The sequence below is a fragment of the Tetrao urogallus genome (genome assembly GCF_951394365.1).
Source record: "Tetrao urogallus genome assembly, chromosome: Z".
NCBI lineage: Eukaryota > Metazoa > Chordata > Aves > Galliformes > Phasianidae > Tetrao > Tetrao urogallus.
Genome location: NC_136816.1, coordinates 66,194,077 through 66,207,126, shown reverse-complemented (window position 1 = coordinate 66,207,126; position 13,050 = coordinate 66,194,077). Strand labels below are relative to the sequence as shown.

At 54.2% G+C, this 13,050-nt stretch overlaps 3 protein-coding genes across 3 annotated transcripts; 1 reads left to right on the top strand and 2 right to left on the bottom strand.

The window, feature by feature from the left end:
* Nucleotides 1-952: 952 nt before the first annotated feature.
* LOC306956984 (B-cell differentiation antigen CD72-like) lies at nucleotides 953-3,926 on the bottom strand (the record flags this gene model as incomplete). The annotated part of the gene is made up of 7 exons (XM_079548325.1): nucleotides 953-1,091; nucleotides 1,524-1,675; nucleotides 2,352-2,500; nucleotides 2,666-2,980; nucleotides 3,390-3,479; nucleotides 3,668-3,763; nucleotides 3,842-3,926. 7 exons carry the CDS (start codon nucleotides 3,924-3,926, stop codon nucleotides 953-955), a joined length of 1,026 nt encoding a protein of 341 aa, XP_079404451.1.
* Nucleotides 3,927-5,320: 1,394 nt separating this feature from the next.
* Nucleotides 5,321-8,299, top strand: LOC306957170 (B-cell differentiation antigen CD72-like; the record flags this gene model as incomplete). The annotated part of the gene is made up of 7 exons (XM_079548557.1): nucleotides 5,321-5,405; nucleotides 5,483-5,575; nucleotides 5,678-5,767; nucleotides 6,990-7,304; nucleotides 7,401-7,549; nucleotides 7,655-7,719; nucleotides 8,152-8,299. 7 exons carry the CDS (start codon nucleotides 5,321-5,323, stop codon nucleotides 8,297-8,299), a joined length of 945 nt encoding a protein of 314 aa, XP_079404683.1.
* Nucleotides 8,300-9,493: 1,194 nt separating this feature from the next.
* On the bottom strand, nucleotides 9,494-12,322 carry LOC306956983 (B-cell differentiation antigen CD72-like; the record flags this gene model as incomplete). Its single annotated transcript, XM_079548324.1, has 7 exons — nucleotides 9,494-9,638; nucleotides 9,842-9,933; nucleotides 10,077-10,225; nucleotides 10,322-10,636; nucleotides 11,876-11,965; nucleotides 12,068-12,160; nucleotides 12,238-12,322. The coding sequence occupies 7 exons, from the start codon at nucleotides 12,320-12,322 to the stop codon at nucleotides 9,494-9,496; spliced, it is 969 nt and encodes a 322-aa protein (XP_079404450.1).
* Nucleotides 12,323-13,050: the final 728 nt, after the last annotated feature.

Genomic DNA, 13,050 nt, shown 5'->3' with positions numbered 1-13,050 from the left:
CTAGTAATATATAACCAGCTTATTTAAGGTGTTCAATAAAAACTGAATGTCCCAGCAAGTTGGGCTGATGCTTGTGTCTCTTGGGGTACACATTGAGCGGGATGGGGAGCCCTGGCCTGGGGGTGACAGGGACTTGATCTGACTGTGCCCCATTGGGGCAGCTTTGGTTCAGTGTCACCGAAGTGGCCAACTCAGTTGTTAGCTTCAGAGAAATAACGGTTTGTAGTTTGGGCAGTTCCCATTTATGGTATGGTAGTTTTTTGACACGTTCAGTGGGCATGGTGGGATGGGCTGACATTTGTGTGAAATGATCTTAGTGGTCTTTTCCATCCTTAATGATTCTATGATTCTATGATCATTGGATTTGCATTGTGGAGTCTTTGTCTTAGCAGTAAAGAAGAAAGCAAGCAGCAGACAAGCTTTGTCTGTTTATTTGCTACAATATGGGGTCAGCCAGCGGACAACGTGGAGCAACACCGTTGCACCTCTAAAATGCCTTTAACAGCCTTGTGCTCTTCAAGCAAAGAGATTTACATACCAATTAATCAACTAAATATGGAACGCGCAACCCCGTAATAGAACACAACTTCCTCTGCTCTCGCCAGGCTGAGCATAAACCGGGGCTATTCTGCACGTGCGTGGCAGCTATTTAAATTCCCAATGATTTGTCTTGCAAAATGTCTGGCGCAGGATGCTGCTTTGGAAGTGCATGGCCACACGGTGCCACCTAAAGGTCACTGCTCTACTCTAATCAGTAATAACACCCAAATGCCAACTCCGGCGGTAGCTCCATCCTTGGGCTCGTGTGCTGCGTGAAAGCTGAAGCAGAGAGGATGCGGGCGCTGAAAGGGAAGGATGTGCTGAGTGGGGCTGGGATGGGGTTTTCCCCATCTTTCCCCTTTGCTGCCTTCCTTGCGCACCATGGGGTGAGCCGGCCGTGTCACTGCTCTCGTCACATGAACGGGGAGCTGGGCCCTGCTGCCTTCTCGCAGATCCAGAGGTGCAGGTCGTCTGGCCCCTCACACTGCGCCGGTTTGATGTTCCCACGGCTGATGACGGCACATGACCCGTTGGACTTTGGCTGCCAAGGTCTGCATGGGGACATACCAGGAGCACCTGCGGGGCTGCCCCACACCGGCAGCATCTCGCCCCAGAGGTGCTCCCGATGTGCTCGGAGTACAAGGGCAGGCAGGGGCTCAGCAGACGGGGCTGTTCCTCCTCGCTAGTTTCAGACACCACAAGAGGAAGCAGATGTGAGCCAGGCTGGTGGCACACGTGATGGGGAGGGAGCGATGGATGACGGTGGTGTGTGGGAGATAGGGACGGGGCTCAACCATTTTGCTTAGACCCCACTAAAATGTGCGGGTTCCTTCGTCCCTTCTCTCCACATCCTATGGGCACAAGGTTCAGCTTTCCCGCTGCATGGGCTCTGAGCGTCTCCGCCCAGCACTCACACATACTGAAGGGATGTAAAGTGTTTCATCAAGCCTCACCAGAGGAGGGGGGATGTGAGCACGGGGTACCTCTCATAAAGCGAGCCGTCCACCCAGAACCAGGCGTCTGTCAGCCCTTCACTGTCTGGCTCTTCTTCCTCCAGCCAGTCATATTCGTACCAGGGGTACTTGCTCTTCTGCAGCCCGATCCAGTACGCGATGTCTGCATTCTTCAGGAAGCTCTGGAGAAGGGGCAAAAGGGCCTTTTGACACTTCCATGGGATTTAGAGGCTGCAGAGCCTTTATCTTCCCGCAGAACTCGAGCAATCCCAGCCCCACACCAGCTCCAGGAATCATAGAATCATAGACTCAGAGAATCATAGAACGGCCTGGGTTGAAATGGACCACAACGACCATCAAGTTTCAACCCCCCTGCTATGTGCAGGGTCACCAACCACAAGACCAGGCTGCCCAGTGCCACATCCAGCCTGGCCTTGAATGCCTGCAGGGATGGGGCATCCACAGCCTCCTTGGGCAACCTGTTCCAGTGCGCCACCACCCTCTGAGTGAAGAACTTCCTCCTAATATCCAACCTAAACCTCCTGTCTTAGTTTAAAACCATTCTTCCTTGTCTTATCACTATCCACCCTTGTAAACAGCCGTTTCTCCTCCTGTTTATACTCTCCTTTTAAATATTGTACGGCCACAACAAGGTCTCCCTGGAGCCTTCTTTTCTCCAAGCTGAACAAGCCCAGTTCTCTCAGCCTTTCTCCATACGAGAGGTGCTCCAGCCCTCTGATCATCTTAGTGGCCCTCCTCTGGACCCATCCGAGAGTTCCACATCCTTCTTGTGCTGCCCCCTTGTTGTTGGATGCCCCCAGCTTTGCAATGCCCTGGCACTCAGCTCTCACTCCCTACCGGCACAGTCCAGCGACTCCAGGATTTGGTGATCAGGAGCTGAGAGTATTGCTCCTCGCACTCTGCCCTGCTGTCATCCCACGTCTTCTTGTCCGTTGAGATGAAGAGGCACTTTCCCCGGTACAGCAGCCAGCCTGAGGGGCAGCAGTCTAGAGACAGGGGCACAGATCAGCTCAGGCACTCACTGGCGTCTGCAGAACCCCATCTCCTGCAGAGCTTCAGCCTTTCGATCGTCCCATCTCCACCCCATGGCCGAAAAGCCACCATCCACACTTCAATACTACAGGCATGCTGGGGCTGCCCTATGGCCATACCTATAGCCGTGCAGGAGCGCAGTAGGGTCACGGTGCTCTCACTAGCATTCAGCCTTCCCTGCACGCTGTTCAGCTCCTTCTGGGTTGCAGCCAGGGCCCCTGAGACATGCGCCAGCTCGGCCTCCCATCTGCCCAGCTCCTGCTGGCTATTGTTGCCCTGTTGCCATGCTTGCTGCAGCTCCTCTCGCACTTGTGCCAGCTCCTGTCGCATCTGCTCCAGGCTCTGGTCCCGCATCCGCACCTCCTGTGAGAAGCGGCCGCGCTCGGCCACCTGCTCCAGGGATGTGTCCTGTAGCTGGCGAGTCACCTGCCAGTCTGGGAACAGGGAGGGTGAGCTGGGACATGGGGATGGGGCAGCCTGGGTGGAAGGCAAAGGGCTCGGCATGGGGCAAGCGGAGCAGTGGGCGACCGCAGAGTGGGAATGGATGGGGAGGACTGGGAAGTATGTGGACTGAGTTGGGCAGGATCTGGCAGGGTGGGCTGGAGTAGGAGCAGAGCAGGCTGGGGCAGGATCAGGGCAGGAGAGCAGGAAAGAGGAGTCTAGCGAGGAGTATGGTTGATGGCAGCCAATGGAAATACCCATGATGTGCGAGGGACAAGTTGCAGCTTGGAGCAACTGGGACAGACAAACCTACTTCCATGCTCTTGAGCATAGTCTGTGGCACCCACCCCTACCTCACCACTCTCTTGTCCCCATATCCCAGTGCCACCTGTCCTCACTCACAGCAGGCCCCTAGCACCATGGCGGCCACCAGCAGCAGTAGACTGACAGCCACCAGCCCCACAGGGACACAGCGCCGGCTGGAACAGCACCCTGCAAGACACCAAGTGGCCATCCGTCACCCTCTGTCACTTCTTGGGCAGCCCCAGACAGCATGGTGGCAACGTGGTGGCACAGTGTGGGCTCTTCCTCTCTCCAAGGAGAGAATGGGAAGTGCCCTGAAGCAACACGCACTGCCCACATCATGACCTCCCACATCCCCATCCCAACCAGGCACTTACCTGGACTGTGCCAGGCCCCTTCCCCTGCTGTCCCCACAGGCATCAGCTCTGGTGTGATGTTCTCGTGGGGACTCTCAGCCTCATCCATACCAAGGGCTGTAGGAGGAAGGTCGGACAGCAATGAGGTGATGATGTTGGCCATATGGGGAGATGTGAGGATCCCATGGTTCTTACCTGCTTCCAGTGGCTGGCTGGCTGTGCCACGGCCCCTTGGCCCTTTGGCAAACCTCAGGTCAGTGTAGAGCACTCCCTGGGCCATGCAGACAAGCCCTGAGTCCTGCTGTCTTCCACCCAACTCTCTGGGGTGGTCTTTGCACCCTGGCTTGGTGTACAAAAGAGAAGTGAGGCTGGCTCTTACAGAAGCAGAACTTGGCTCTGAACCACAGCAGATGGGACCAGCGAGGCACAGCCGTGGGGACCAGCACCCTGCCATTGGCCCAGCACCACCAGCACATCCCCTCCCACACTCCGAGAGCTCACAGTCCCCTGGGCACATGACAATATCGGGCAGCCCAGGGTGTGAGTACAGACACAGCAGGGCTGCACCCGAAGGCTGGGAAGGACCAAAGCAGAGCTGCGCACAGGAGTGCCAGGAATGCTCCACGGGGGACTGAAGGTGCTCATGGTGTGCATTTTCCCTTCGTGCATCAGGGAATATGGATCTCCTCCCACCACAATGTGCAAAGACGAAGTTTCGTTAGCTCCCACCCCGTCGCCATGAAGATGGAGCACATCCTGCTGTGCATGGGGTGACCCGTGCCCAGGGAGGACATAGTGATGGCTGGGGACCTGAGTGACATTTTCCAAGGAAAGTGCCACCTGTCCCACTCTCCTGCCTGCCACCATGAGAGTGGTGGGATGGGGTGCATGAAAGAGGGCCAGATTGGATATCAGGAAAAATGTATTCACAGGGAGGGTAGTGAGGTTTCCCAGAGGGGTGGAGGTCCAAGAAATGTGGAGATGTTGTACTGAAGGACGTGGTCAGTGAGCATGGTGGGGATGGATTAGCATTTGGCTAGATGATTCCTATGATTCTGAAGGGACAGCAATGGGACTACTTATTACGACCCTTCAGGACCTGGGCCAAATGTCCTGCTCACATTGTTGGCAGAGAGGAGAGTGGTGTCCAGTGGTAGATGGAGAGAAATGCTGGTCGGAACAGGACAATGAGAGCCACCAGCACTACTCTTCCTGGGGAGTCCCTGGATGTCATGAGATACGCAAATTCTACATGCAGTGTGGAAATCCCTTTTAAGGATAGAAAGAAAAATGCTTCCACTCATTACAGTTATCGGATCCTACCACAGAGCCCAGCAAGGGGCCATGTCCACATGGGGCAGGATCAGCCCTGTGCAGTAAACCTTTTCTCACCCTCACTCCAACGCAAGAAGTGAGTCTCTGCCCTCACCCTGCTGCACTTCATGGCTTGGCTCAAAATGACAACAAATCCAGGGGACCGTGACAGTTCTCTGGTGTGGGAGGGGAAGTTCTGGCATTGCAGGGCCAATGACAAAGTACAGGTCCCTGTGACTTGTTGTTTCCTCCACAGCCACACAGTGTCAGCTCTCTGCAAACACCGCCTCACTTCCCCTTTGCACCCTGCAACAGGTGGCTGCAGCAGGGACAGCACAGGACAGAGCCACCAGCAGCCCCATGGCCCAGAGCGTGCTCTACGCCGACCTGAGATTTGTCAAGGGACCAGGGGGCCATGGCACAACCAGCCAGGCGCTGGAGGCAGGTAAGAGTCATGGGGACCTCACACCTCCCCACATGGCCAGCATCATCACCCATCGCTGCCCGCCCTTCCTCCCACAGCCAGCATGGACGACACAGACAGCCCCTATGAGAACGTTGTTCTGGGATCAACACCTGTGGGGACAGCAGGGGAAGGGACCCAGCACAGCCCAGGTAAGTGTCCGGAGGGGGACAGGGATGGGGATGGGGATGGGGACAGGGGCCCCGCTGCCCCCAGCAGTGTGGGTGACTCGTGGCTGCTGGTGTGTCTTGCAGGGCACTGGTCCCGGCGGTGCTGTGTCCCTGCGGGGCTTCTGGCAGTCAGCCTGCTGCTGTTGGTGGCCCTGGTGACCCTGGGGACCTGCTGTGAGTGTGGACGGCATGGCTGGGGAGGGAGTGGTGAGGCAGGATGGGGGCCAGAAGGAGCTCAGGGCTGGGGTGGTGCAGCTTCTCACTGGGCTGCCCCGTGCTGCCTGCACTGCATGTGCTGCCTGCATCTTGCAGTACTGCCTGCACTGGGAGTGCTGCCTGCATCTTCCAGTACTGCCTGCCTCTTCCAGAACTGCCTGCACTGCATGTGCTGCCTGTGTTAGCCTCCCATGGATTACTATTGCTTCCTATTGCTTCCCAGTACCTCCCACTGTCTCCCATCACTTTTTGTTGCATTCCATTCATTCCCATTGCCTCTCACTTCTTTCTTCTACCTCCATTTTCCTCCCTCTTATCTCCTGTTAATTTCCATTGCCTTCCATTGGTTGCCATAACTTTTCAGTTGCCTCCTATTTCTCCCCACAGACTCCCATTGACTTTGCTTTCCCATTGACTTCTCACTGTTTCCCATTGCATATCGTCACCTTCCACTGGTTTCCATTGCTTCCCATTGCTTGCCAATTGCTAAATCAGTACCCTCTACCTTTCAGCTCTCTTCTGTGTCCTTTCTACTGCCTCTTATTGGCTCCCATTTTTTCCTATTGCCTCCCATTGCCTTCCATTGCCTTCCCATTACTTCTCACTTCTTTCCATTTAAGTCCTTTGTTCTCTGTTGCTTACCATTCCCCTCCACTTCGCTTCCCATTACCTACTCACTGCCTTCTATTGATTTCCACCATCTTCCATTATTTCCATCACCTCCCATTGCCTTCTAGTTTTCTTCCTCATGTCTCCCAATGTGTGTTGCCTTATGTTAACCACTGTTGGCTGCTCCCTGCCTTCCATTGTTCCATGTTGATTCCCACCACATTCTCATTGACTTTCTCCCACTCTCTCCCACTGCCTTCCTCCACCTCTCATTTATTCTCATTGAATCCCAGTGCATTACCATTGACATACTACTCTTTTCTACTGCCTTACTTTTGTCAATCATTGATTTCTACTGCCACCCATTGCTTTCTAGTTGACTTCCCCTTGCTTCCCACTGCCTTCCCATTACATGCCATCAATTCTCATGACTGTCCAAATGAATTCCCTTTGCCTTCCCCCACCTTGACTCGCCTGTATTGCCCTGCCTGCCCCACTCCCGGCCATGACCCACACCCCCTACTCAGGCTGCCCCATCCCCATGCTCCAGCTCACTTTGTCCCATCCACAGACTGGCAGGTGAACCACCAGCTGCAGAACGTATCCAGGGAGCAGGCCACTGAGCGCGGCCACTTCTCACAGGAGGCACAGGTGTGGAAGCAGAGCCTGAGGCAGACACAGCAGGAGCTGGCATGGGTGCAAGAGGAGCTGCAGCAAGCATGGCAGGCGGCCCACCGCAGTCAGCAGGAGCTGGCCAGGCAGGATGTCGAGCTGGTGCGTGTCTCAGGGGCCCTGAATGCAACCCAGAAGGAGCTACAGGACGTGCAGGGGAAGCTCAGTGCCATCGAGCAAGCAGCGAGCAGCCTGCGTGTCTGCCTGAATGCAGGTATGGGCACAGTGCAGTGGGGAGGGGGCAGTGCCTGAGGGGTGCGGGGCCCACGTCTGCAGGCAGCCAGCAGCTGAGCTGTGCTGCTGTCTCCAGACTGCTGCCCCTCGGGCTGGCTGCTCTACCGTGGCAAGTGTCTCTTCATCTCGGCGGTGAAGAAGAGCTGGTGGGACAGCCATAGGGATTGTGTGAAGAAGTCTTCCCATCTGCTGATCCAAGATGAATGGGAGTCGTGGATGCTGCCGGTAAGTATGGGGGCTGCAGCTCCACAGCGGGATGCCCCCTAGGCTGTCCCAGCACTCCTGACTACCAGGCACGGTGGAGGCACTCAACGTGTTCTTTCCTCACAGAATTTTCTCCAAGCGAACAGTGCCATATACTGGATCAAGAGAGAAGAGTTTTACAGTGCAAAGAGGTTAGTTGTGTATGAGACTGCAAGCTGTTTTGCATGTATATCTAGCAGTCCCTGGCCCAATCATTGGAAGTGCAGGTTACCCTATTTCCCATACCCCTGATGTGTCTTTTCAACTCATGAGCTCCTCCTTAGAGTGGTGCTCCAAACAGCTATAGTCAGAGCCCACTCGTAGGGCACAGCACCACACTCTCCAGGTAGCGATGCTCAGATTCAGCATCATATCCTAGTGTATGGTTCAGTGCCATCCATAAGCTTGTCCACTTGGTAGTAGGATGGACTTGGTCAGGGAAAACCACTATCGGAAGGGTTATGGGTTATGGGTTAAATGGGAAGGAGACTCTTCTTTCACTGTATCCTCAGTGCAGGAACTTGAGGTTGTGTGCAGGCGGTGTATGCTGTCCCTGCTTCTCTGACATGTGTCCTGTCTCCTAGGTATGATTACAGTGAAAATTGTGCACTGTTAGTAGCCGGGAAAATGCAGAGCTTACCATGCTGGAAGTTTTACCCATGGATCTGTGAGCAGCCCCCAAAGCTGAGCAGCGTGACCGAGAGCCTCACTCCTCTCCTGACAGAGGACTGACCCTGCTGCCAGCCCCTCCATATTACAGGCCTGGGGAACAGCAGCTGGGCTGCCCATAGAAATATCCTAGTGCTGTATATGCATTCTTTCCAACATGTGGCAAAGCACGGAGAAAATGTTCTGGAGAACTGCCTGTATTTTAAAGCAAGGCTTATGAAAAATAGACCTCATTCCCCTCTCTCACATGCATGCGGACACTTTTACCAACATTTTCCTGCTCCTTGATCTGCGCACATGTCCCCTTGTCCCATAGCCAGTCTTTCATGGTGATGTCATGTTGGATCTGTGGGGTATTCAGGTTGGATACAAGAAAAAATTTCTTCTCCACAAGAATTGTGATGCACCGGCACAGGCTGCCCAGGAAGCTGGTGGATTCACGGTCTCTGTGGGCAGCCAAGGACCATGGAGATGTTGCAATGAGGAACATGGTCAGTGGGGGTGGTTTGGGGTGAAGTGAAGGCAGACAGGTTAGGAACACCAATGGGGCCATTATAGCCATCTTCAAAATGTGTAAGAGGTGATTTATTGACTGCCTTGCAGAGGTTGTGAGCAGAGCTCAGTATGGCATGGCTGAGAGCCATGACCAGAGGGCAGAGCACTGCGAGCATGTCATCAAGATCCAGGAATGAAATCACCAACCCAAGAGACAAGTTGAAAAGCCAACTACACGTGTTCTGTGTTAATATGAGGTTCTTTCAAGGATGTCTTTGGTGGTATTGAGGTACAGGAAAGTGTTACCCAGAAAGTCATGTGTTACATAAGCCAGGTCCATATATGGCCAGGAACTTATTTACGAAGAACGTGGCTGCTGACTGAGTTTCTAATCAGCATTTTTACCTTGCTAGGGCACCTATCAACTCTAGCAGGGTACAGTGTATCTCCTCAAGGCTTGTATGATGTTGAGACTCTGCTTTGAGGCTCCAGCTGCCAGGAACAAACCAACCTTCCCCAAACAGAATGTCAGGTTGTGAAGAGTTTGAATTAATTGCTGAAGACCCTGAATTTATTGTCAAGTATCAAGAATGGGCGTGAGTGTGAGAAACAGACAGGCAAGTTTTAAAACACTCTCTTTCCCCATCTACCTCCCCAGACCATGTCAAGCCACAAGCACGGTGCCATGCACAACCGGAAGGCTGTCTTCCTTTTGTATCCATAGCTTCTGTCTCCAAGTCCTGTAATGGAGGAGTGCCAGAGTCACTCTTTGGCAAGCAGAGAAAAGATGCTCTCTGATACGCCGCTCATATTTGGGGCTTGCTCACAGATCCATGCATAATTCTCTCTGCAGTTTTTCTGGTCTATCATCCCGTAGGCCATTGCTACACAGTAAGTAAGCTCTCCCCTAGAATTGAAGAAGCAGGTGAGAGGTTACAGGGTGACATATTTGGTGATGTCCCCAGCCTGCTGTCTGCCACTAGGTCCTTTCAGCAAAGCAGAAGAGCCAGAGTTGTTCCCACCAGAACATCCTTCCTTGGTCAGGGACAGAGCCAGGCAGGGTGTGGTACATCTAACCCTGGCTGGCCAAGAGGGACGTTACTGACTTACATGTTATGTGGCTTCTTATTCAGCTTCTGAGTATCTGATGGCCAGTATCTTCCTCCAATCCAGTACCTGGCACCACCTGTTTGCAAAAACTGCTGTGGGAAAAGAATCTGTCAAGCCCAATGTTCAGTGGCCAGGAGCACTGGGACCACCTGTGTTCCCAGCAGCCCGTATGCCAGGGTGGTGGCAGCAGGCAATAGGGGGCATCCCGCTGTGGAGCTGCAGCCCCCATACTTACCGGCAGCATCCACGACTCCCATTCATCTTGGATCAGCAGATGGGAAGACTTCTTCACACAATCCCTATGGCTGTCCCACCAGCTCTTCTTCACCGCCGAGATGAAGAGACACTTGCCACGGTAGAGCAGCCAGCCCGAGGGGCAGCAGTCTGGAGACAGCAGCACAGCTCAGCTGCTGGCCGCCTGCAGACGTGGGCCCCGCACCCCTCAGGCACTGCCCCCTCCCCACTGCACTGTGCCCATACCTGCATTCAGGCAGACACGCAGGCTGCTCGCTGCTTGCTCGATGGCACTGAGCTTCCCCTGCACGTCCTGTAGCTCCTTCTGGGTTGCATTCAGGGCCCCTGAGACACGCACCAGCTCGACATCCTGCCTGGCCAGCTCCTGCTGACTGCGGTGGGCCGCCTGCCATGCTTGCTGCAGCTCCTCTTGCACCCATGCCAGCTCCTGCTGTGTCTGCCTCAGGCTCTGCTTCCACACCTGTGCCTCCTGTGAGAAGTGGCCACGCTCAGTGGCCTGCTCCCTGGATACGTTCTGCAGCTGGTGGTTCACCTGCCAGTCTGTGGATGGGACAAAGTGAGCTGGAGCATGGGGATGGGGCAGCCTGAGTAGGGGGTGTGGGTCATGGCCGGGAGTGGGGCAGGCAGGGCAATACAGGCGAGTCAAGGTGGGGGAAGGCAAAGGGAATTCATTTGGACAGTCATGAGAATTGATGGCATGTAATGGGAAGGCAGTGGGAAGCAAGGGGAAGTCAACTAGAAAGCAATGGGTGGCAGTAGAAATCAATGATTGACAAAAGTAAGGCAGTAGAAAAGAGTAGTATGTCAATGGTAATGCACTGGGATTCAATGAGAATAAATGAGAGGTGGAGGAAGGCAGTGGGAGAGAGTGGGAGAAAGTCAGTGAGAATGTGGTGGGAATCAACATGGAACAATGGAAGGCAGGGAGCAGCCAACAGTGGTTAACATAAGGCAACACACATTGGGAGACATGAGGAAGAAAACTAGAAGGCAATGGGAGGTGATGGAAATAATGGAAGATGGTGGAAATCAATAGAAGGCAGTGAGTAGGTAATGGGAAGCGAAGTGGAGGGGAATGGTAAGCAACAGAGAACAAAGGACTTAAATGGAAAGAAGTGAGAAGTAATGGGAAGGCAATGGAAGGCAATGGGAGGCAATAGGAAAAAATGGGAGCCAATAAGAGGCAGTAGAAAGGACACAGAAGAGAGCTGAAAGGTAGAGGGTACTGATTTAGCAATTGGCAAGCAATGGGAAGCAATGGAAACCAGTGGAAGGTGACGATATGCAATGGGAAACAGTGAGAAGTCAATGGGAAAGCAAAGTCAATGGGAAAGCAGAGTCAATGGGAGTCTGTGGGGAGAAATAGGAGGCAACTGAAAAGTTATGGCAACCAATGGAAGGCAATGGAAATTAACAGGAGATAAGAGGGAGGAAAATGGAGGTAGAAGAAAGAAGTGAGAGGCAATGGGAATGAATGGAATGCAACAAAAAGTGATGGGAGACAGTGGGAGGTACTGGGAAGCAATAGGAAGCAATAGTAATCCATGGGAGGCTAACACAGGCAGCACATGCAGTGCAGGCAGTTCTGGAAGAGGCAGGCAGTACTGGAAGATGCAGGCAGCACTCCCAGTGCAGGCAGTACTGCAAGATGCAGGCAGCACATGCAGTGCAGGCAGCACGGGGCAGCCCAGTGAGAAGCTGCACCACCCCAGCCCTGAGCTCCTTCTGGCCCCCATCCTGCCTCACCACTCCCTCCCCAGCCATGCCGTCCACACTCACAGCAGGTCCCCAGGGTCACCAGGGCCACCAACAGCAGCAGGCTGACTGCCAGAAGCCCCGCAGGGACACAGCACCGCCGGGACCAGTGCCCTGCAAGACACACCAGCAGCCACGAGTCACCCACACTGCTGGGGGCAGCGGGGCCCCTGTCCCCATCCCCATCCCCATCCCTGTCCCCCTCCGGACACTTACCTGGGCTGTGCTGGGTCCCTTCCCCTGCTGTCCCCACAGGTGTTGATCCCAGAACAACGTTCTCATAGGGGCTGTCTGTGTCGTCCATGCTGGCTGTGGGAGGAAGGGCGGGCAGCGATGGGTGATGATGCTGGCCATGTGGGGAGGTGTGAGGTCCCCATGACTCTTACCTGCCTCCAGCGCCTGGCTGGTTGTGCCATGGCCCCCTGGCCCCTTGATGAATCTCAGGTCAGCGTAGAGCACGCTCTGGGCCATGGGGCTGGTGGCTCTGCCCCAGACAGGAACAGGCCAGCAACTTTGACTTCTACTCACTTCAGTCAGATGGTAACTTATGATCATGTGTAGGGTGGGGAAAGTTCTTGATTTACAGGAAAGCAGAAGTAATTGACTGATTTGCAAAATGTGGTTTCCTTTCCAATGCTGATCCTGTGCGGAGGGCAAAAGCCCTGCTCTGTTCCTGCACAGCACTCTCTGCCTTGTTCAGCATCACATCATAGAATCATAGAAAAGAGAATGGCTCAGACTGGAAGGGAGGTCAGACTGTTTTCCCTCTGGAGGGTGGGAGTGAGCAAAGCATTGTGAGTTGCTGAGTTGCCTGTGGAGTTAAACCACACCACTATTGTGCGGCACCAGGAGCCCCATAGCCTTGGCCACAGAGGGATCTTGCTTTCCCCCATGTTCTCTTCCCCATTGCATCACCAGTTCCATGTTTGGGTAGCAGCCAGCATGGGGAGCACCCAGGAATGCCCTTGCTGAGCTGCTTGTCTGCTCCCACATGGGGAGGATGGACATAAGAGCATCTGCCCCAGTCCACAGAGGACCTGTTCCACCTCCCACCAGGCATGGGGACATTTGGAGCCATGCTAGCTCTGAATCCCAATCCTAAACCCCAACGCTATCCAGAGTGTGAGTGTCAAAGTTTATTAGCAACGTGCAATAAACAAAGGAGAGGGATGAACAGCTGTGAATACAGAGTCAGTGCC